The sequence below is a fragment of the Cylas formicarius genome, unplaced genomic scaffold (genome assembly GCF_029955315.1).
Source record: "Cylas formicarius isolate icCylForm1 unplaced genomic scaffold, icCylForm1.1 PGA_scaffold_12__32_contigs__length_19106922, whole genome shotgun sequence".
NCBI lineage: Eukaryota > Metazoa > Arthropoda > Insecta > Coleoptera > Brentidae > Cylas > Cylas formicarius.
In genome coordinates, this window is record NW_026844225.1 from 9,703,664 (window position 1) to 9,727,055 (window position 23,392).

General features: G+C 34.5%; 2 protein-coding genes across 9 annotated transcripts; one reads left to right on the forward strand and one right to left on the reverse strand.

Moving 5' to 3' along the window:
* Positions 1 to 1,526: 1,526 nt before the first annotated feature.
* LOC132708613 (catenin delta-2) lies at positions 1,527 to 16,775 on the forward strand. Of its 7 annotated transcripts, XM_060681044.1 has the most exons (13): positions 1,527 to 1,796; positions 4,202 to 4,278; positions 5,241 to 5,306; positions 6,093 to 6,134; positions 6,540 to 6,855; positions 6,950 to 7,131; positions 7,186 to 8,237; positions 8,298 to 8,600; positions 8,660 to 8,880; positions 8,941 to 9,132; positions 10,763 to 10,924; positions 10,990 to 11,085; positions 14,317 to 16,725. In XM_060681044.1, exons 4-13 carry the CDS (start codon positions 6,121 to 6,123, stop codon positions 14,482 to 14,484), a joined length of 2,706 nt encoding a protein of 901 aa, XP_060537027.1. In that variant the 5' UTR covers positions 1,527 to 1,796; positions 4,202 to 4,278; positions 5,241 to 5,306; positions 6,093 to 6,120; the 3' UTR covers positions 14,485 to 16,725. The 7 variants fall into 7 exon arrangements, 6 of the variants coding, with proteins under 6 accessions (XP_060537027.1, XP_060537026.1, XP_060537028.1 ...); XM_060681043.1 differs by lacking the exon at positions 5,241 to 5,306 and having other exon boundaries at positions 14,317 to 16,723; XM_060681045.1 differs by lacking the exon at positions 5,241 to 5,306 and having other exon boundaries at positions 6,639 to 6,855; positions 14,317 to 16,722.
* A 149-nt stretch (positions 16,776 to 16,924) lies between these two features.
* LOC132708614 (protein masquerade) lies at positions 16,925 to 21,696 on the reverse strand. Of its 2 annotated transcripts, XM_060681050.1 has the most exons (10): positions 21,386 to 21,696; positions 19,625 to 19,923; positions 19,520 to 19,562; positions 19,067 to 19,467; positions 18,622 to 18,946; positions 18,390 to 18,566; positions 18,110 to 18,338; positions 17,782 to 18,059; positions 17,577 to 17,731; positions 16,925 to 17,524 (listed from the first exon to the last, which is right to left on the reverse strand). In XM_060681050.1, the coding sequence occupies exons 1-10, from the start codon at positions 21,495 to 21,497 to the stop codon at positions 17,357 to 17,359; spliced, it is 2,187 nt and encodes a 728-aa protein (XP_060537033.1). In that variant the 5' UTR covers positions 21,498 to 21,696; the 3' UTR covers positions 16,925 to 17,356. The 2 variants fall into 2 exon arrangements, with proteins under 2 accessions (XP_060537033.1, XP_060537032.1); XM_060681049.1 differs by having other exon boundaries at positions 18,110 to 18,566.
* Positions 21,697 to 23,392: the final 1,696 nt, after the last annotated feature.

Here is a 23,392-nt window from a genome sequence, read left to right on the forward strand (position 1 = left end):
GAATCTACCTCGTATTCCAGACTGTTTCCGATTTATTCAAAATAAAAATATATTTAAAATAAGACGCACCGAATCACAAACTAAATCTTATAGAACTGTAAACGAGGCGACTTTAAAACTTGCCAATTTTCAAGCGAAATTAACGACACTAGGTACAGCTTATGATTTACAAAGCAGTAAAAGGTGTTTAAAGAATGCCAATAAATCTTTGTTTTAGCAAATCAAACGTTGGAAAATAACGTCTTACCTACACATATGAAGTTATTACGAAAATGTCAATCTTGTGTAAACCGTTGTCGGGTAGTATTACATGTGGCTAATACGGCATTTACATTTTTTTATGACGGGCTGAAGTTAAAAGTTACGTCATACGAATCTCAAGCCAGTGGTTTTGGTTTTTCCGATCCATTGTTAATGCTAACCGCTGCTCTTTAAACGGAGAAATCGTTTTTTAATCATGCTGACTGTCATATTATTGACACACGATTCGCACGAAAACCACACAGTAAAAGCATAAAAGCACACAGCTTAAAAAAAATATTGCAATTTATTAAATAACAAACCTAACCTCTGTTACCATCACGTGCCACTTATAAGGACAGTGCACGTGGCTGTCTTGATCATGATTGATCTAAAAAATTTCCGAAACTAAACCTTCCTTCAAAAAATATAGTTAGTCTTTCTTTGCAATACGAAAATATAGTACGAAATTAATTTTAATCAGACCGGATTTCGCAGTTGCCTAGCCTCAAAACTTGTGCTGGGCTGAAAAAAGATGCCTCGTTTCAACAACGTTTACTTACCTAAAATTTCAATATAAATATTTTACACCATTATCTTTAACATACAAGAATCATTTCTTCTTTAAACGAATTTATTAAATCACAGAACGTTTAAATCGGAATTGGTGACGCCATCTATCAAGCGATAGCTAAATGGTAATAGCCCCCAACTAAAGGAATTGTGAATTGTCGCGCGAGTCATAGACCTCCTTGCGTGCGTTTGTGAAGATGATGAAATTAGTTGAATTATACGTAACTCCAATATTACGTATTCAAACAATAGGTCAACATTATGATGGCATCAAAGTTTTATTTAAAAAGAAAACTGCACCACAGTTTCATCGGACCGCGTTCAGAATTTTTTTATTTTCAAAAATATGATGAATATTTTAAATACACTTCCTATAGAATAAATTCCGTTAAAGCGCAGCATTTTCCTTAAAAAACTGCATTTGTCGTTTTAATTTTTCTAAATTACCATCCCATATCCCCGAACATGCCCATATCATTTAACCAAAGAAGCGGTCATTTCAAATTAAGGATATTTGAAAGGCAACAATGAGATCTAATCTCAAAATTTCTTTTTGCTGACATAAACTCTTCGTCTTCAACTACTTATTAAACTCAAATAATGTCTCCAGAAAACGTAACTTCGAAAATTTGACGGAAAAATACGTAAAAAGCCAATGACAACTCGATATCCGAGTATTTACCCAGCATGCACTTGGGATGGGAGTGGGAGCAGGAGCGAATATCTGTCTGTTTAAGCCATAAGCAAAACTGTGCATAGCTGTAAAAAGTTTCATCGGAAGAGTGAAAAATATATGTATTTGACAGTGCCGCCGGCGTAAGTGGTGAATTTTCAAAAACGTTTTAGTTTTTTGCGATGTGATAACCCTTCAAGAAACTGCAGCGAAAACAAGGCAACGTTTAGTGGCGGTATTATTGGTGACGTAGTCTCCATTATACCTGTGCTCTGTGACCTTCCAAGGCTTAAATTAAAAAACATGTTAGGTTTGTGAATTTGTAGATTGTTTGTTTAAGTATTAAGGACCTATTTCTTCTTTTGACTGCTTTTAATATCGTTAGTCGATTAGATGTTTGTGTGTTATTGAACGTCCGTTTCAGCGTTAGAATACCGTAGGGCTACTTTCCTGATGTAGAATGTAAACAGTCTTAGCCCCGCCCCATGAACTCAGATTTCCCTGGTATTTATCTTCGTAAAAATAATGAATTCTCGAATAAACCGCCTTATGTCTATTTTATAAATTGTTGGTCACCAAACTGAAATTACAATATTCCCTGCGGGTGAATACCTACCTAGCGAATGATAGAGCAGGACATTTAAATGAAATTTCTGTCAAAAATTTAGGTACATTATGCACCATCAATCCTCACAAAACAGCTTATTAGAGTTGATATCCTTCAAAAACTATTGCTCTACTCTCTCTACTCTACTTTTGTGATAATAATAATCAAACATATCTCATAGTCGCTGAGCAAATTGTACGTTATATTGTACTAAGTGAAGGATCATTGTATTACGAGTTAACTCTATTAATTGTAAATTAGTTCCAACATTAATATTATTTCGGAAATAATTCAGTTTTGTTTGGGTTTTAATGAGGGAGTATTTAATACAATTTTCATATAATCATTAATTATTTAGCATTAAATTATCAATAATTTAGTCCGAAATTTGTATTTATGTATTTTGAGCTATAGCAATTCGTTACGCCGATAATGATATAAATCCAACAGTTCAACTTCATAATCCTTCATTTTGAATTTATTAAAATTTGTTGAAAACCTGTTCAGGTTTTGCATTGATGATAGTAAAGATCATATGTGTACAATCTGGGTGACAGCATCTGCATAAAATTTTATTATCCAGATTTAAAAAATAGTATTAAAGTATTAAAACTACCAATACTTAGTAAACTTTTCGTAATATTTGATCCTTCTCTGTTTACCAATTGCTCATGCATTACAATCTTATCACATTTAACAAATTGCTAATTTAGAAATAACTTGACTCATAAAAAGAAAAGATATCAAAACCAAATAGCGATTAGTTTCTTTTTTCTTTTGTTTTGTCGTTATAAAATAAAGTAATTTGTTGAAATGTGTTTTATTTTTGTGGTATAGGTAATGCTATCTGGCTGTCTAGCTTATTAAAAAATTTTCTTAAGTCAAAAGATTGCCCTATATTTTGCAAAGTAATAATGATTTATCAGTTTAGTGTCCACTGTAGTGAAGTTGTTAGCGGACGTCAAAATGGAACTGATCTACAATTTTAGACCCAGTGCCTAACTCTGGTACATCTTCAGCTAATGTGTGATTTGTTTTAATATAAAATTTGTTATAATGCAGGTAAGAATACTTTGTTCATGTGGCAATTCGTAAATTTTATCTGAAAAACCCTTATTTGGTTTTTGGCTGTATGTATATCCAAATGTTATTTATTTCTTTTATACATTACTGTTCGAATGTAAAATAAAACTTGAGGTGAAGAAGAAACCATTTTGGATGATGAAGAGCAGGATGAAGTAGAAGGAAATGAACATCCTAGCAAGAATTAATTATAAATCAGATTGTGAATTCATTGTAATGTTATATGTTATATGTTGATATGATAAGACTTTGTGATTTTAAAACCTAATCAGGTATTGTTCCAAGTTTACCTATAAAATAAAAAAATATGTACTTTAGTTTTTATAAAAATATGTAAATCTACTTTTTTGGTGGTATTTTTTATAATGTTTGGGACTGTTTTAAAAAATATATTTTACACATGCTTTATTAATAGTAATTGGCATAGTAACAGTATTTTTTTTAAAGATTACAAATAATTTTGTATAATTGTTCCAAAACATAAAATACATCAATAACAGATTCACTAAGATTTACTATATGATTTCTGGGGTTTCCTCATTTTTGCAGCACTGCTGGTAAACATATTTCCTGTCCTTTTCACAAATTTCAAAGTCGTCAAATGCTGATTAAAAAGGCAAGAGTTACATCTAACGATTAACACTGTAGCAAAATACCCAACGCCTAACTTAATCATAGAGCTTAAATGGCAAAATTACAAAAAATGTCGTTAATTAACTAGCAGAAATTAACATTGCTCATAACTAAAGTATGTCATGTTAAGTGCTGTAAGGTTGCCACGTATTAAATTAAGAGCGGCAATTTAATTATTTTTAAACAAAAAAGACCCACTAGTTTGACTCAGCTGTGTCACAGTGATCTTATATTTGCTTGTTTTACTGAATTTGTATTAAAATTTGTGGACAACACTGTTCGGTGTATTTATTCATATTAAAATCATTTAAAGTATTAGTGTAAAAATAATTCTATGCTTGTACCCAAGGCTCGTGCCTAAACCCGCATTTAACGATTTTTTCTCTTTACAGAAATACAGCAAATGTCGATAAACAAAGTGAAACAAACAAATAAGGAATTGAATGTAGGCTGACCTGATCATATAAGGGTAAGTGTAATTTTTAATAGGTTATTTTATGTTTACAATGGCGATAATCCATTTAAGGAGAAATTAATGAAATTAGATTTTTGTTAATTTTTTATAAAGGTTCTAGGTATAGTCAATTATATAGTTTCATTAAACAAAATGTATCCCAACATTCATTCACTCATTTGTCAGGTCTTTCATTGTCACTAATCATTTTTGCATGTGTTACACAGGGAAACTTTTTAAAATTAACAACATTGTTACACATCGCTTCAAACATGTCAGCTAGTCAACTTTTGGACTCTTGTATGTAAGTAATCCACTTTCATTTGAATTAGAATACTTTATAGGTAGTAGACATATAAATTCTTCATCATTCTAACATTTGCACATTTTTCTCTCTGTAGGTTTCATGTGATTAACACATATGAGCTGTGAATGTATTTTAAATTAATTGTCAATAAAACCCGACCTATAAAATAGTTTTAAAAGTCCGTTTCTGGAATTGCTTTGTTGCGAGAAAATTAATAAATAATTGTTCTTCCCTTTTAACTCTTTTACGGTTATTTAGCGATTTTTAAGAGCAATAATGCCGTAAGCACGCTTCTGTAAAATGTTATTCCACATTTGAGATCTAAAAGGGAATGGAATTTTTAATCAAAATTTTTCAGCGACAGAAATTTAACTTCAAAGAGAGCATTTGCAAATATCTCTGTGTTTGACTGAATTTAAAGTGATCAGAGTGCGCTTTTATAAATGTAGTTATCTACCTCCTGCTATTTTAATATTAATACGTAAACACAGCACTTTGTGAATGCTGCAATATTAAACTGACATTAATTTCGGTACCTGGCTCATGTAATGTGGGGCACTGATGGTGTAATTGTTAAAATTATTTTTTAAATTGAAAAAAATTTTGCATGAGAACTATTTCGCAACAAAAAGTGCTTAGCCTAAAATGTTCTATGCTTTCGCATTAACAGCTTGGTGAATAGGAGGGTGGAACAAAGACAAGAACGCAGCGTTACCCATACTGAGGTGACACAAAGGTAAGTTGTCATTCCCTATTAGGTACTGTAGTAGTGTTTTAAAAAATGAATTATGCCTATAATAATTTCATTTTAGTATTTCAATCTGGCGGTTCAAATTCGTCATTCTTGGAGTTTACGCTAATTGCACGAGACAGCAAAAAAACACCCAATACTTGCCATGATCGATTTTCAAGATAAGACCTATGAGGTGCTTTTGAAAAGTTTTGATTTTGCGTTCTCGTCGACATTGTATTCTTCCGGTCTCTTTTTTACACAACTATACGTAGAGAAAAAAAATGTAAAAAGTACACTTGATGATTTCAGCACATAAAACATGCAAGTGGCAAAAATTCAAAAAATTCAAAAAACCTCCAATTATTTTTCTTGAAAATAGAATCTCCTTAGTTTTTTTGATCTCCTGGAAGAGCCCCAAATCTATGAAAACTGACCAATTAAATATCCCATAGTCTTTAAAATTAATTTGGCTTTCGTTAAAAGTGCAATGAAGTCGTTAAATTGTTATAATAATTGTTATATTTTCTATACAAAGTGATCAATTCAGGTAGCAATTACATACGTGTCATGTCATTTAATTAAAAATTAAAAACCAAAGTTGCTCTATATTTTCATTTTTATTATTTAAGTTAAAATTTAAGATTTTTCGGAAACTTTGATCGGTTGGAACCATTATATTTGGTCGTAATTATCGAAACGTTACTATACATTGAAAATTGTTATACATTGTTATATTTATTTTCATCATCTAAGAAGTAAGTACCTATCATCAGTTTTGTGTTGTTTTAGGAGGGTTTTGCAAGAACAGGGCCCCGAAATGCAGCATTATAAGTAAGTTCATGTTCGCATGATTTTAAATTTATATGTTTTGTTATCAAATAGTATTTATCCAAAATAAATTGACTTGAAATATTGTTATCATCAATGGAGAAGACTATCACCCTGAAATTGGAAAGTAGAAAGATTCATTCATTAAAATTCCCCGGGTTAGTTTTTATTTATGACCCCCGTTAATTATCCAACCGTATATAAAGTCTTAAATAAAAAATTGCATAATTTAATTTGTCGGGGAAATAATTGTAATCTGTTTAATTTATTATTTTTCAAAGTTTAGCGGGTGATAGACTTCTCTTTTTTTTTTATTTCACTGATTTTTGTTACCATTTCACTTCATATTTCTCTTGTACGTTAAGCCAACGGATTGGAAAATCAGTTTATTTTTTATTTATACTTCAGGGGTCCTGATTTCTCAACACTAAACGAAGGAGCGTATCATTCACATAGTAATGGTCATTCGGAACACTCACCTAATTCCAGCCACATGTCTGTTCATAGTGATGAGCCTTTAGTTCGGACACAAAAACAGCAGACTACGCAACAAGTTACTACGGTGACTAAAGTTGTCCGCGAAGTCCAACAAATCGGAGAACAGCCTGGAGAGTACATACCCGTACCTCTGGGATCATATCCTCATAGTTCGCATTACGCTGATTATATTGAACAGCCGCCTCACCACATGTATTCTCAATATCATCAGCATCCTCACTATCAGGTATGCCCTAAAGATAGTTCCCGCACCTTACAAAGATGAACTGAAATGTTTAATAGTTTTTCATTTATAACTTTAAGATTTTTTTTAATTTTAGGATTTCGACCATTATCCTAACCCCTATGGGGCATACATGGGGTACCCTGCTGGGACCGAAAGGCCTCCAACTCCTCCTAGTCCTAGTGAACATAGTGGGGATCCTTCCCCGCTTCCTTTGGCCGCTCAGCCTATTGCTCCATATTTGGGTTCAGGATACGATGAGCTTCCTGAGCACTATAGGTATTTCAGTTGTGTACAAATCGCCTCAATCATTTTATTCACCACTCTGTTTAGGGTAACTCCATCACCTGGTGGCCCAATAGGTATAGACCCTTACCAGGATGACCCGGGAGTGGTTTACGGATATGTCTCGCCGTCGCCTTATGGCGCTGCCCCATTGTCACGTCCTTATGTAGATAGTCTTAATGGTCCGGTCCCTGTGGGGCCTACCATGAGAATGTTTGAAGAAGAAGATCTTCAAAAGCATATAAGTAAAATGTCTTTACACGGACATAACGTCGGATTACCCCACGAAAGAGTTCATATTGCCTCCCCTGGTAGTATTGGTGGGGAGGAAGACCAAAGAGGTATGCGTTGGCGCGATCCCAATCTTACAGAGGTTATAGGGTTCCTAAATAATCCCAACAATGTGATCAAAGCTAATGCTGCAGCCTATTTGCAACACTTGTGTTATATGGATGACCCCAATAAACAAAAAACTAGAGCTCTAGGTGGAATACCGCCACTCGTTAAATTATTAAGTCACGAAAGTATAGAAGTTTACCGAAATGCTTGCGGAGCACTAAGAAACTTGTCCTACGGCCGGCAAAACGACGAAAACAAAAGGGCGATTAAAAACGCGGGCGGCATACCAGCACTAATTAACCTTTTAAGGAGGTCCAGCGAAGCGGAAATTAAGGAACTCGTAACCGGAGTTATCTGGAATCTGTCGTCGTGTGAAGATTTGAAACGAAGTATTATAGACGATGGTGTTTTAACCATTGTCACTTATATTATCATTCCACATTCCGGTTGGGATCCTCAGGGTAATCATGGCGAGACATGTTGGTCGACAGTGTTTAGAAACGCTTCGGGTGTGCTGCGGAACGTCAGTTCGGCAGGAGAATATGCCAGAAAAAAATTAAGGGAGTGTGAAGGCTTAGTGGATTCGTTGTTGTTCGTCATCCGCTGTGCCATAGAAAAATCCAATATAGGCAATAAAATTGTTGAAAACTGCGTCTGTATATTAAGAAACTTGTCATACAGATGTCAAGAAGTGGAAGATCCGAACTATGACAAGAACCCACTGCCTACTCAAAGTAGGGTGGCAGCTAATACCTCGAAAGGTACACACAATCGGTAATGGCAGTAATTAGTGCAAACTACTAAAGTGGTAATTATTTTAGGCGAGAATTTGGGTTGTTTTGGTGGCAGCAAGAAGAAGAAAGAAGGTCAGTCGTCAGAAACGAAAGAAAGCAATTTTGCTTCTTCGAATTCGGCGGGCACCTCGAGTTCCACCCCTCGTGGCGAGCCTGTGAAAGGAATGGAACTTCTATGGCAGCCGGAAGTAGTGCAATCTTATTTGGCTTTATTGCATAGCTGTTCGAATCCGGAAACCCTGGAAGCAGCCGCGGGGGCCTTACAAAATTTGGCAGCTTGCTATTGGCAGCCTAGTATAGAAATAAGGGCAGCTGTGCGCAAGGAAAAAGGTTTATTATTTACATCGCAAGTGAAATTTTGAAAACGACAGGGTTAATATTTATTTTAGGCCTACCCATTTTGGTAGAATTACTACGTATGGAAGTAGATAGGGTAGTCTGTGCCGTAGCGACGGCGCTTAGAAATTTAGCAATAGATCAGCGTAATAAAGAGTTGATAGGAAAATACGCCATGCGGGACTTAGTTCAGAAACTTCCTTCGGGAAACCCTCAGCATGATCAGGGTACTTCAGATGACACTATAGCAGCAGTTTTAGCTACTTTAAACGAAGTAATTTAACGTCGAAAGGCTAGTTGTGACCGATTTAATGTCTGCCTCCTTAAATTGTAGGTGATAAAGAAAAATGCCGAATTTTCCCGGTCGCTTCTGGAGGCCGGCGGCGTCGAAAGACTGATGACTATTACAAGGCAACGACAGAAATACACCCCAAGGGTGCTGAAGTTCGCCGGACAAGTGCTTTTTACTATGTGGCAGCACCAGGATCTAAGAGACGTCTACAAAAAACACGGATGGAAGGAACAGGTAAGATTTATTCTCAATTATAGGGAACCCGACTTTCGCCTGATGGTGTCGGGGCCTTGTCGGGTTGATTTGAGTTTAGTATATAGAGGAAAATATTTTTTTATATTATGAGAATATACTCAAACGTGAAAGGTTCGTTATCACTTTAAATTAAATAGATTAAATAGATTAAATATAAAGGCCGGGTGGGTTTTAGTGAACAAATGACGTCACAGTCTGCACATTTTGGCTGGTAAATGGCGAATTTAACCTTTAAACTTGTTTAACTTTTTTTAATTAAAAAATACTTAATAATATTAACATTTGTTAGGTAATATATCAAACAATTTGTATTTACGGCATGTAGATATAAATAATTTCAAACTGATTCTGCACCTATGAATTATACAATGGTGCTGGTTAAGGTAGATAACTCAATTCATTAAAAGTACGGAGTACCTTTAATGTGAACCATAAATCTATGCGGGTAATAAAAAATACGGAATTATGCTAAGTGAGCAAGTCACTATCCCAACCAAAGAGCCAAGCAACACCAAATATCATTTTAAAAATTTTAGGTTACATGCAATTTAACCATAGTGACTAGGTGAATATATTTTCTAATTGCTTGTTTCTGCTTCGTCCTAGAAAGAAGACGTGAATTTTAGTTTAAGGATAGTCAAAAGCGTTTAAGTCAGTATTAAGTCACAGAACTAAATCTTAAATTTGCTCATAATAATTACATATTGAACTTAATATTTTTAAGAGATTATTTATTTTTATCTTGCCCGTCGGTATTGACTGCGGGGTGAATCACACGTGAAATCTGACGTACCAGCTCTGCGAAATCTTTGAACTCTTGCTGAAATCATAAATTAGTTCAAGCATTTTAAGCTTTTAACACTTCCCATTAGTTAAATCATCTTTAAATAATAAATAAATTAATCGAAAAAAAAAAACAATATGTGACCAAATAATAATTACGTAAATTTTTCCAGGATATCATCCTCAATTTGTTTGTTGAATTCCACTATCTCACTTGGCATTTTTAACGTTAAGGTTAAGATATAAGCCATAAGATAAGAATTAAGAAAATTAAGAAACAAAATTTTGTAAAATTGTTTTGAAAATATTATGTTTACTTCCTTTTTATACTTTATGGAATTTATGATGAAAATACTCCCCTACTTTTTGAAAACAACTTTAAATATTGTTTTTACTTAATGGTTTTTAAATAAAACGGAATACAACCATTTTTCACATAACCTAGAAAGTATTTGTCAGTGAAATCTTCAAAAATAATTTAGAAATCTGCGAAATATTTGTAGCGTCCGCAAAATCTGAAACCTGTGAAATCTGTGAAATCATATTTTGCGTGAAATCTGGTGTACCAATTTTGGTTGGTGATTTGTCCCTCGGTATTTACATTACTTAAAACTGTTTGGTTCTGGTCGTAATAGAAAAACATTTTTTTTTTTGGCATATAATAGAAAAAGATCGATATGGTGACCTGATCCTCATGGAAAGCGGGAAATTTAAAATTTTGTTTTATACTGTTTGGCTCTGAGTTCCAGGTATTTGCAAATAGTCTGTGCCAGGCCCGTTATGCCATAAAAAGTTTTTCTTTACTGGATACCCGTTCCGCTTTCAGGACTTTGTCACAAAAACGGTGGCTGCACGGAACGCGGGTCCAAATTCACCCAACAATGCTAACAGCACCCTCAATCGACCCATGGCATCTCAAAGTGGAACACGGTACGAAGACCGAACTATGAAACGGTCCGCCCCAGGTCCAAGAGGTCCAGTATTTCGGGTGGGTTATGATTAGTTTGTAAATACGCTTCGATATTAATTTTCCGTTTTCATTTTCTGTTTCAGGACGAGATTCCGATGGCCGACATGGCGTACCCCGAAAATGCACCTATAATAGGTCGACCATATCCTCCTGGTCCTCCTGGTCCGAACCCACCCCCAGTAAGTCATTAAGAAACGACCTTTTGTAACTCTAATTTATCTCCCTCCCCCTCCTTCATCCTCATTCAGACATATAATATCTCACGCATCCGTGTCAATTTCGTTAAACTCGCGATTGAATGCTTTTGATTAATAATAAGGTGAATTGGACCGGACTAATATATTTAAAAAGCACAGACTTGCTCAATGCCTAGTATTATTAATGACATGTTGTACCTACTTTTATCATAACATCATAGTATACTAACAAAATAAACTGCCTCACTTACGAAAATGAGAATGTAGGTTCACACTCATTTAGAAACGTACATTCGTATACAATATTGTAACGCGCAGGACTGCGATGGGATGGTGCAATGTTTTTTTTTTATAATAGAAGTTGTTCAACAAATGACATGACAAATGGTCAACATTTTCCGTTTTAATTTTTTCTTACTAATGGATGTTCAGTTGGCATGGCGGCTGTGGCTTTGCAATGTTACAATCAGGTAACGGATGTATTATTATTTATATAGTTTTACGTTTGTTTTATTAAAATTAGGATAGCTGGGTTATTAGTAGCCTTGAAAACCTGGAAACATCAGGGTATCTTCTAGAAACTCAGGAAAAGTAGTGCAGTTTTTCCCATTAAAAGCCTAAAAACTAACCAAAACTATTTCGTTTCAAAAAATAAAGCATTTGTCCAAACTGCACAACCACATGACAATGTCACATGGAACTTAAGTAAGTCAGAAAATTGCAATGCCCATTGGGTTTTAATTTATTAAGAAAAATGAACAGAACTAGGAAACAAGTTGTCAATTAATATAGGGAAATTATGAAAAATCTTCTGGTTGCAGTTAGACCATTGGTTAAACTTGTGCTATAGTACCCATGTCAAAGTGTTTTTTTTTTTTTAGGAAATTTTATTCCCTTCCCTAGAATATAGGATTTATGTTATTTTGTTTTTTGCCCTGTTCCTAAGTGAAATTAAGTGATGGCACCTTTTGCGGCAGGTTTCAATGGGACTTTCCCCTAGATTTTACTCCCCAATTTGAAAAATCGGTTTTTCTAAAATTCGTTTGGACTACATTTTGATTTTTATTTTTTTTTTTTATAAAATTAAGGTTATTTTTGGTTGGCGTGAGGAATTTATTTTGCCATAAATCACTCATCACTCACAAAAACACTAACTGCATATGTCTACCATAACAAGGTTTGTTATTTCGTCCTTTCTTTCTTATGTTTCTTGACTTATTGGTTGAAGATCAACAGTATGAACAAAAACAAGTCACAAGTCACTTATTTTTTAGTTTTGGTTAAGTCTTTTATTTCATTGATTTATATTGTTGGCTTATTGCTATTCTTATTTATTTATTTATTAACTTGGTGTACTTATTTTCAATCATATCCTTACGGTCGTAACATTAATATGCGATTAATTCCAGGCTTGGTAAATTTTGGTGACATTTTTTAAATACTTATTGAACAGTTTTGGTTAGTATCTTTTTTGGTTTATTTGGCAGCCCTTGCCAGGGTTTTTTCAGTGCGGTCAAGTGTTTTTTTTCTGATTCAATCTCCATTAATGACGTGTTTATTTGTTGAACATCTCTGATGTTTACTTTTTGTGATTGGAGTTTTTCAGAGGACCTGGTTAAAATAGATGTACATTCGCCTCACGTAGATCGACATAGGTCTACGTATTTAGTAATAGATAAACAATTGTAGTAACTAAGTTTCGATGTCTTGCAGTTTTTGTTTTTCACTATCTCGCTGCCTGTTACTTTTAATTTAAATAACGCTGCTTTGAAAATTGTCATTGACGAAAGCGTCTTGTAGATCGTAGACTGCACCACGTCTTAATGTAAAATTTCAACTAATCCGATTGAGAAAAACAAAGTCAGCAATTGTAAACTATAAAACTCTTGATTGGGTCTTTCGATCAGTGATGATTTTATGTAAGGCTAATAAAAGAATGTTTCGGTTTTTTTACTAACTCGTGCAATTTTTGGATTATTCTTGCCAAAATCGAATTTTGATAGTTGAAAAGTATAGTCCCGGTGCGAGTCAATTACCAGAATTCGCGCGCGACGAAAAATGTAAAAATGGCACAATGTTAACAACAGAAAGAAGTCAATCATCAAATAACAAACAAAAGCCCATGGTCTTCCTCTATACCTTCTCTATATCTAGCCATGTCGTCTGTATCTAGCGTAGCATTTAGTAATCAAAATGTTGAAAAAAGGCGGAGGGCGGCATTAGCGGGCGACCGAAGGCCCAGGGCGGCGAAAAGGCTGCGCCCCAGGTAAGGCTGTATTTTACAGCTGCTCAGGGCCTTTGGTTTGCTGCGCTCATCGCTCAAAACGAGAGGCCCTGCCCAGCTTATTAACGTTTTGGTTTAGCCAGGGTCAGGGTAGGAAGAATATGCATTTCAGTGGTTACTGAATCAACTTCTCAATTGTAGAACTGTGCTCGTCTCCTTTTCATTCACCTTGTGAGAACTTTGAGAGTTTTTCGTTGCAACTGTTTCGCTTTACTTGCAACTGATTTCTATCGGCCTTATTTAATCGTTTTATTCTTCCAACCCGTCAGACCGGATTGTTGAGGGTCTATTTTTTGAAAAAAAAAACGAGCCTTTGTGAAAGTACTTAAGAATAAAATCTCAATTAATATTATATCGAATAATATACTATATATTAACTACTACAGCAATCGTTAAATAAATAAATACAAGTTAAAAAAATGTATTTCAAAGAACGTTCTAAAATTCTGGTTTTGTGAAATACCACCTAGATTTGGACTTCTTTTTAAATTTATGCAAAATTTCCAATGTAGTTTAGCTCTCTCTGCATGGATAAGCATTTAAAAATTAATTAGGACACTGTATTGACGAAGAAATGTTGATATATATGTCATCAATATTATTTCCAAAATAACTAAAGCTTTGCACTGATTGCATTTTTTTTTCAAATACTCTGTGGAATATATATTTAATTTTTTAATAGTTTTCCTCAAATTAAATTGACAAAAAAATAAAACAGCCATTAGTTAATGTATCTATTTTTTGTGAGGGTATTTTAATTAATTGATCCCTGTTCACTGGTACAAAATATAAACTTCCTCTGAAAAACAAAGAGGAAAGTGGTTAGAGTTTTAGCTGTGGATTTAATTCAAAGAGACGAGTACTTCATGAAAATAGACCACCAACAAGATTTTATATTGACTATTATTATTGAAAATTTTAATTTTCAGCCGGAACCCTTATACGCCCAGGTAAACATGGAAAAGAAACGTAATCGTCAGCCAAGCCTTGGCAATGCGAGCCTGAATCATGTGAGCGATGGACAAGCTCAAGCGCAGTTCCAGTCGCAGCCCCCTCCGCTTTCTAGTATGCCTGCTGGAAAAGATTCCTGGGTCTAAAAAACTCACTTATTCCCTAGTACGGGTTCTGGTTATCGAATTGTTTACAAAAATTTAGGAATCACTTGTTTACGTGATGCTTTGTTTGGTATAAGTTGATGATAAGGTCGATGAGGCTATTGTTTGCTGCCGTGCAGTAGCTATCTCCTAACTCCATCAAATACATACGATATCAATATTTATTTGTAAATCGTTCATGTTCAACAATCACCATTATTTCTAGACATATATGCATGTTGCGGTGTTGTCACATTCCAGTGTTAGACAATTGTAGTTTTTTGCAGATAACCAGTGAAGAAAAATTTCTCATCATTAAGCCCCTCTTTTCAGTCTTGTACAACATTTATTGAAATTCAAATTTGTTTTTTACTGTTTTGAATGGAATTTTTAATATACTGAGTGTTGCCTAAAAAAACTGGATGTTTTCGGGTGTAAATTTTTCCAAAATTCTATATTAAATTTGAACATTTTCTTATTAATTTGTGTCTCAGATGCTTCAACTCTTCTCTCATCATTAAGTTCCTTTCTATTAGCTTTGTGCAAGAATTAGTGAGATTAACTTTTTTTTAGTGTTTTAAATGGAATTTTTAATATACTGTGTGTGCCGTAAAAAAATCGATGTTTTTCAGGGTTTAAATTTTTCCAAAAATTTATATTACAATTAAAAAATGTTCAATTAATTGTTGTCACAAATGATTCATTTTCTTGGAACTCTTCTTTTCTCTTCTTCAAGCTCCTTTTTTTAGTGTTGTTCAACAAATATTGAAATTGAAATTTGTTTTTTTAGTGTTAAATGGAGTTTCTAATATTCTTAGTGTCCTCTAAAAAAGCGAATGTTTTTCGAAGTGTAAAAATTTTCCTCAAGGGATTCATTTCCTTGCAACTCTTCTGGTCTCATCATTAAGCTCGATCCCTTTATTGAGTCTTGTACAACGCTTATTGAAATTAACATTGTTTTATAGTGTTTTAAATGACACTTTTAATATACTGAGTGTGTGCTACAAAAACTGCGACTCTTTCTCATGATTAAGCTCCCTCCTTTTAGTCTTGTGCAACAATTTTTAACATTAAAATTAGTTTTTTAGTGTTTTAAATGGAATTTTTAATGTAGTGAGTGTCCGTTAAAAAAACTGGTTATTTTTCGGGCTGTAAATTTTTCGAAAAGTTTTTATTAAATTTAAAAAGTTTCTTATTAATTTTTGTATCAAAAGATTCATTCTCTTGCAACTCTTCTCTCATTATTACGCTTTATTGAGTCTTGTGCAACAATTATTGAAATTAACTTTTGTTTTAAATGTAATTTTTAATATACTGAGTGTCCCATAATAAAGTATATGTTTTTCAGAGTGTAAGTGTATACTAAAATTTAAATAAATTCAATCAATTTTGGTCACAAATAATTCATTCTCTTGTAACTTTTTTTTTCTCATCATCTAGCTCCCTCCTTTTAGTCTTGTGCAACAATTATTGACATTAAAATTTGTTTTTTACTGTTTTAAATGGAATTTTTAATGTACTGAGTGTCCCCCAAACAATTGGGTGTTTTTCGGGGTGTAAATTTTTCTAAAAGTTTATATTAAAATAAAAATATTACTCGACACTACTCTTCTTCAACTCTCAAAACTTTCCATGCGCTTAATAGTTTGCCCGAGATGCAAAATATCACCGAACAGACTGAAACGGAAACTTAACAGGCTTTACTATTGTGATATTAATTCTGAAGTCGTTTTCCAACACCCGCAGATGGCATGTATGTATTTAGAAAATCGCAACTAAGTATTCGTTGACTTGCGCTATATAGGCCTATTTATATTATAGTTGTTTTGGTACAATATAGATATTTTGTAAGCTTTTAGATAATTATTTTGTTAAAAGTCGTTGGTGTAAAAAAGCCTTTCCGAGTAAAATTTTTGTACATAGTTGATAATCCAGTCCCGAGATCTACTCTGTTATATATCAATGTTCGGTCGTATGTTCAGATATATAATGCACTGATTCATATATTAAATATATAATATTTAGTTTGTGGTTTACTGTGATGAGCTTCAAGTGAAAAAAATTGCCTGTATATATTGATTTGCGTCAAAATTATTTTACTGCAAGTTTTTTTTTTATTTTTTTATTATACAATTTATTTTGAAAATGGTTTTATTATATACTTAAATTATAATCATATAAACACATTATAGAGAAGGCATTGTTTGTTTCGTTAAATTATATTTTACGTCTATTGATTTTTTTTTCATTATAAATATTTAAACGAAATATCTTTGAACTATTTCAAACTTACCGTAGTCAATTTTAATATTGTTTATAATAAAATAAACCTATTGTAATTTATTTCACAGCAGTTTTTATAATAACTTTGACGACGTCGGCTTTGCGAAAAGTCTGTACAAAGCGAGAAAAAAAATGGAAAACTTTAATTTAAACTTATGTCTTTTTTTACAAAATATAAAACTAATAATAAACCTAAACAAAATCCATTATCAACTTATACGTAACAGATGGATAAAATTAACACTTATTTGGTAACAATTTTTTAAATCTTAGTATGAATTTAAATAAATTATTTACATTTCTCGTTTACATCTAAATAATCGCGGTTTTTGGGAATAATGCAATTATTTGCCAGACAACGAAAGAAATTGACATCTTTACACTATTTCCGTTAGTTGAATGAATAATGAAATTTGATTTAGTCCCCAAGATCCTGTATAACTTAAAACTTTTTAAAAAACAATCTGAATTGAATGTTTGTTATTGTTCGTTTTTTTTTTTTTTAAACTGGCCTGTGTATAAAGTTGTCAATTCAAACTAGTGAAATATCCACATTTAAGCATAGTCCTTGCGCACGTTAAAAATCGAAGTGCTACAAGTTATTGACACTGATTATTTGGTTAATCCAACCGATGAAAGACGAGACTTTAACGTACACTCCTGGAACGTCTTGCCTCCCACATCCGAACCCCCAGGAAACTAGACCCGCCAGTTCGTAAAAACCGTCGTCTTGACACACCAAAGGTCCTCCTCCGTCACCCTGGAATTTGGTGTATAAAACTTACCCTGAAATAAGAAAAACTTCGGTTTACCTGACATGCATCGTTCCCTTCTTCGCCACCTGCACAAAAACTACTGGCTGGTAGAATAAATATTTTTTCGGTCACAGCATTCACTTTCCTGATACATTCGGCATCACTGACGATTGGTATCTCGGCTTCTCTTACTCTAAGAGGAATGGGTCCAGCTAAGGCACGCAAAATTGTTAATCTCTTAATGTCTGTATTGCATTTCTACCTTCTCCCATGTATCCATATCCGGTAACGGTACATCTCTTTCCGGCAGCGTGACTGACTCCTCTTGCAGGTAAACATACTAGACACACCCCTTCCTTTAATTCAGCTTGTCCGTGCAACTTCAGCAGAGCAATGTCATTGTCCAAAGTCTGACTGTTGTGGTTGTGGTGGATGTACGTCGTGGCTACTCTTAAAGTTTGAGCACCTGGACTACCGTATTTCCTGGTCAAATCATGGTCCCCAACTCTAACGTAGATAGCATCTCCAGAACGTACAATACTAGAAGCCTGTTGTTAGCAACCACGCTAGATAGAAAGGTCCGAACTCACTTTGTAACGCAATGGGCTGCTGTTAGTACCCATTGAGTGCCAATTAGAGCTGCTCCACATAAATACTGATTCAAAGAGTTGATTAAAGCTACCTGCCAACACCATTCGCCTTGTTCCCCATCTTCTCCCCCCACTACTTTACCCATCCTGGAAGTTCCTTTGACCCCACAGACGTATTTGCTGTAGACGTGCGATTTCTGAGTCGTCCCCAATCTCGAAATGTCAGTTGCTGGAATCAGAAGATTTATGTTCTTCGCTGATGAATTTAATGGGTGCTTACTGGTAGGAGTTGTTACAGATTGGACAGTAAATGGCCCTGTAATAGATGGTGTGGTCGGTATATCATTAATGTTTGGTTCATCTTTTTGTCCCACTGCTTCCTTGATTAATGATTTGGGAGCGCAACATTTCGTTCCAGCTTTCCTGCACTTAAATATCTCCGTCATTTCAGCATTCCCTGGAAGATCGCTATTTTTGTGAATATACCTGCGGTTGGTTTAGCTAGTACTTACTGAAGCAAGTAAAACTGAGATACGATACGATACAGGACCCTGGGCAATCTGGTCTTGGATCCGTTGTAGTTGTCGTAGTCACCATAACTGGATAATGAGGCTTTGGTCGTGGTTTTGGGGTATAATTTGTAGTTCTGGTGTTATCGCAACAAACCGATCCTCTTTTGCAATTTGAAGTATGGGGTATTAACACTGAAGGTCTTTCGCAAAATGCCGCCATTATATTTAGCAGGCAGAACCCTGGACAAGTGGGACCCGGATCCCTAGTAGTTGGTCTGAGTGTTGTGGTGGGTCTAGGCGACTGGGGCTGCGACTCCTCGCTTCCCTATAGAATCCTTCATTTGAACGATGTCGAATTATATAACAAATAAATAAGAAGTCTCCTCGGCCAATTATCAATTATCAAGAGGAGACCTAGTACTAATGGCGTCTGAAAATAACTTACTAGAGGTGTAGTAATGCAACAACTGCCTTCGTTTGGACAGTCGGCGTCAGTATCAATATCGTCACAAAATAAAGCGTACAATCCGCTAACGCATTCGCCATTGCATGGTTTTAAAATATTTGGTCTGTAAGTCGTCGCCACGTTTACTTTTACCATGTGGGCTGTAGTGGTGGCAATGGTAGTGCTTGGTTTTGGAGTGGTTCGGGTTTCGATTTTGGTGAAGCTTGGTTTCGTTTTGTTGGGGATTATTAAATCTGCTGGCGGTTTATCCCCGAACGAGTCGCTAGAGACGCAACAGCGCAATCCAGTTTTGCATAAATTCTCTGTGTTTAAGATAGCTTCGCAATAGTCTGCGATACGTTCGGCTACACATACACCGTGCTTTTCAGCACAAGCTTTTGCTAAAACGAGTCTGTACTTGATCAAAAAGTAGCGTTAAGTTGTAAAACTTACCATCGTCGACTTCAGAGGTATTGGTTGTTTTCTCGGAAGCTATCTAAAACACATTACATTCACAAAGTACCTTTAAAAAAAAGTTACCCTCTTCATTTACATTACCTGAGTTGAATTCGTGGAACTTTGCGTTTTTACGGTCGTCGTACTAATCGCAGTGCTTTTTGCAGTGCTCGTGGTACTATTCGTAGTGCTAATCAGAGTTGTAGTTTCAAATTTCACAGTACTCTCATCCTCTGCTTCGGTACTATTCGAAACAGGGGAATCGACGCAGCATTTCATAGAAGATGATGGACACGCTACGTCTTCCAAGACATCGTAGCAAATTATTGTGGCCAATGCGTGAACGCAAACTCCTGGACAATCTTTTGAGTCAGCCGTGCTTGTGATTGTATCCAAAAGACCTAAAACATTATAAGCTTTCCTTTTTTCGGCGACAGAATATCCGCAAGAGTTTTAACCACTTTTCGAATCAATTCAAAATTTTAATTAGCGCCATCTGACAGCCAATAGCGAAACCACGCTGAGCCGTGGCTTGGTGGAAAACCCCAATTGATTCGTAGGTTGCTGTGGATGACATAATTCGGAAAATTTGACGCTGTGTGGTAGTGATAAATGTGTTTTCCAGGGTAAGTGGAATTTAAAATTTCGATGGGTATAACGTATAAGAATGACTTCTGATCATAGCGTTTCTTAGCTACAAGTATGTATTTGTAAATCAAAAATAAATAGTCACGCCGAAGAATGATCATGAGTTGCAATCGTAAAAAGTTGCTTTGCTACTAGCTGTCTAATATTTGTGACTTGCGGGTGAAAAATCCATAAAGTTGTAAATATTCTAAAAATTATTTTAAAAGTGTGTTATTTTTTGGATACCTTTTCGAATGCGTTCCAATTTTTTCTCTAACAGGGATTAGTATAAAATAAATTATAGGCGCTTTTTATTGGTCAATAAGCGGAGAATGTTGTCATTTCAGGTTTGGGTTGACACAATAAAAATTATCATAGAGAGTGCTTCTCTACCGTTATTTTGTAGTGCTCTTCCCTGGGAAATATTCCAAATATTAGAAATCTGATATTGCATAAATAAATAAGTTATTTAATTGAAACAATGTCGATGTTTTCATTAAAATTTCATGTAATAAAGCACGAGTAACGAAACTCAATGACTTGAATCGCTCGAGGATAAACGAGGGAAAGAAAAGCTATTATCGCATAGTTAACCTCATATACACTTCCGCACAAAGGCCAATGATAAAGTTTTTAGGAAATCGGGAATTTTTATATATATTATGTTCCGTTTTTATTGTGTTTGCCTTATCCTTTGGGTTGGAGTCGGGAAGTTTTATGGATCAATGAAAATGCTTTTGTGAAGAATTTACTACCCCTGTTGGTGTACACCAGATATGTTTTTGATGCCGCAAGATACACTGGTTGCCCCGTTTTGTTTCACTTTACAGTCGTTAAATATATCGCGCTATGTACGTAGTCCCAATTTATTTATTTAGACGGGTCAAAATTTCTTCAACCAACGTAAAACTCGGCGCAGAAAGTGCTTTTTTTTGTCATAGGTGGAACTGAAATTTGAATTAAGGCGATTGTAAGTACAATAGTAATAGTAGTGCCAAAAGGCAAGTACCAGTCCAGTCTTGCTGCTAGTAAAGCTAGTTATCCACTCGTTGACATAGTTACAAAAAATCGCATTTTAATTCGAATTGAACAAGAAACACGACTATTACGACATATTTATGCTATAACAGTACTATAAGTACCGTTGTTCGCCAAAAGAAGAAAACCGCGATCTTTTAAATAACCACAGTCCCTTTCGGAAGAAATTGCCATGGCAACGTAAAACTTATAACTTACCTGACAAGAAACTGCCCGCTAACGAATCGTCCTGCGTTCGTGTTAATTTAACACAAAAAAAAAATATTAACCACAAGGCAGTAATCGACCGGGTCCTAGACATCATAGACATTGAGACTTTACACTTCACAGCCACTATCAACACAAACTAATACAAACTTTGCATCGTTTTACGAAGGAAGCCTGAGGCACTCTATTTCATTCATATATACGCGAACCAAGAATCACCATTACTGAAATTTACCGTTCTTAATTATCAATGCTGGTGTTCCTCTGTTACTGCTATCTGCTTTTGCTTTGTAAGTACCTGTTGGTTGTTGGCGGTACTAACTTTGCCGGTTTTCTTATTCCTCTTGTTCTTCGGTGTTCGCAGTAGCAGGAGGATCGATTTTGCCGTTAGGATTGTACCGTGTCACCATTGTTATCGATACCAGAAAGCACTCGCGTCAAATTACCGTTTTTCGCCATATGAATAGCGTTTCCCAAATAGAATGACATAATTTAAATTTCAAAAATGCGTCGACGAAAGTTTCAACTATGGACATATATCAATTATTTTGGAAATAATGCATATTCAAGATTTATTATATTAAAGATTTTAATGGAAAAAATTTTAAAACTGATTAAAGCATTCCTAGACCTTTAAGCATTCTATATCGTATTCTATATCACGTTCAATAATAAATCTCTAAATGTGTGTTAGTTTATATTGTTCATTTTTATAATATTGTTGTTTGTTATGCCAAATCGCACTGAAATGTCTATGGTGAAACAAAAATTAATAAAATTTGGACTCCTTGATTTTTGACCCTATTTATAAACAAGATATAAATGTACAAATTATTCTCGACGACCACACCATGGCTGTATATGAAACAATTTCTGAAATTAACACATCTTCAGTACAAATTATGGTTTGCAACTGCAAAGTGATTTTGATTTATTTTTGGCAATAATTATTAAGATTTTTATGTTATAAAAAATATATATACTGAATATTTTGTCCGAAATAAAAACAGTTAAAAATATTCAAACTTTTATACGACATGTTGGAAATCGATTGTTGGACATTGTGAACACCTCCCTTACGAGTGGAATTTTTCCGGAGGCATGGAAGACATCAATGGTGATCCCTGTACAGAAGGTTCCGAACACCAAGCTATGTCAAGAGTTTAGACAAATTAATACCGTTCCAGTTTATGAGAAGGTTCTTGAGGTTGTGGTGAAACAGCTGGAAAGCTATTGTGACGTAAACAATGTTTTAGTGCCTAACCAGTCGGGCTTTCGCTCCAAACATTCATGCGAATCTGTCGTCGTTACTGTCTGTGATGATTTCTTGAGGGCCTTGGAGGATGGAAAATTTGTGTTGGCTGTATTTTTGGATTTTAAGCGTGCTTTCGAAACAATAAGTAAAACTAGACTGTTAAGAAAATTGCACAAAATGGGTATTAAGGGGACAGCGTATAAATGGCTTAGTGCGTATTTAAAAGATAGAGTACAAAAAACGAAATATAAAAATTGCATATCTGATTGCATAACTATAGAACATGGTGTTCCTCAGGGGACAGTTTTGGGACCAGTGTTGTTTCTTATGTATATAAAGGATATTGTAAATATTTTAGATGATACTAAAGCGATATTATTTGCGGATGACACTATGATTTTTATTGTGGGTGAAAATGTGGATGAAACGCAAAGGAAAATGAATGCCGATCTGAAGAAAGCTTTTGGATGGCTGTGCAATAATAGCCTTTGTATAAACACGGACAAGTCAAAATTTTGTATTTTTGGTAAACGACATAAATTGAGTAAATTAAATTTCGATGTAAAAATTTATATTAACAACAAAAAATTAATTCATGAAAACGAAACTAAATATCTGGGTGTTACATTTGACTCAAATTTGACGTTTCATACACATGCCGATTTCATAATGAATAAATTTTCTAAAAAGATTAAATTTATATCTAGAATAGGGAAAAATTTGTCAATTGACACCAAAATCTT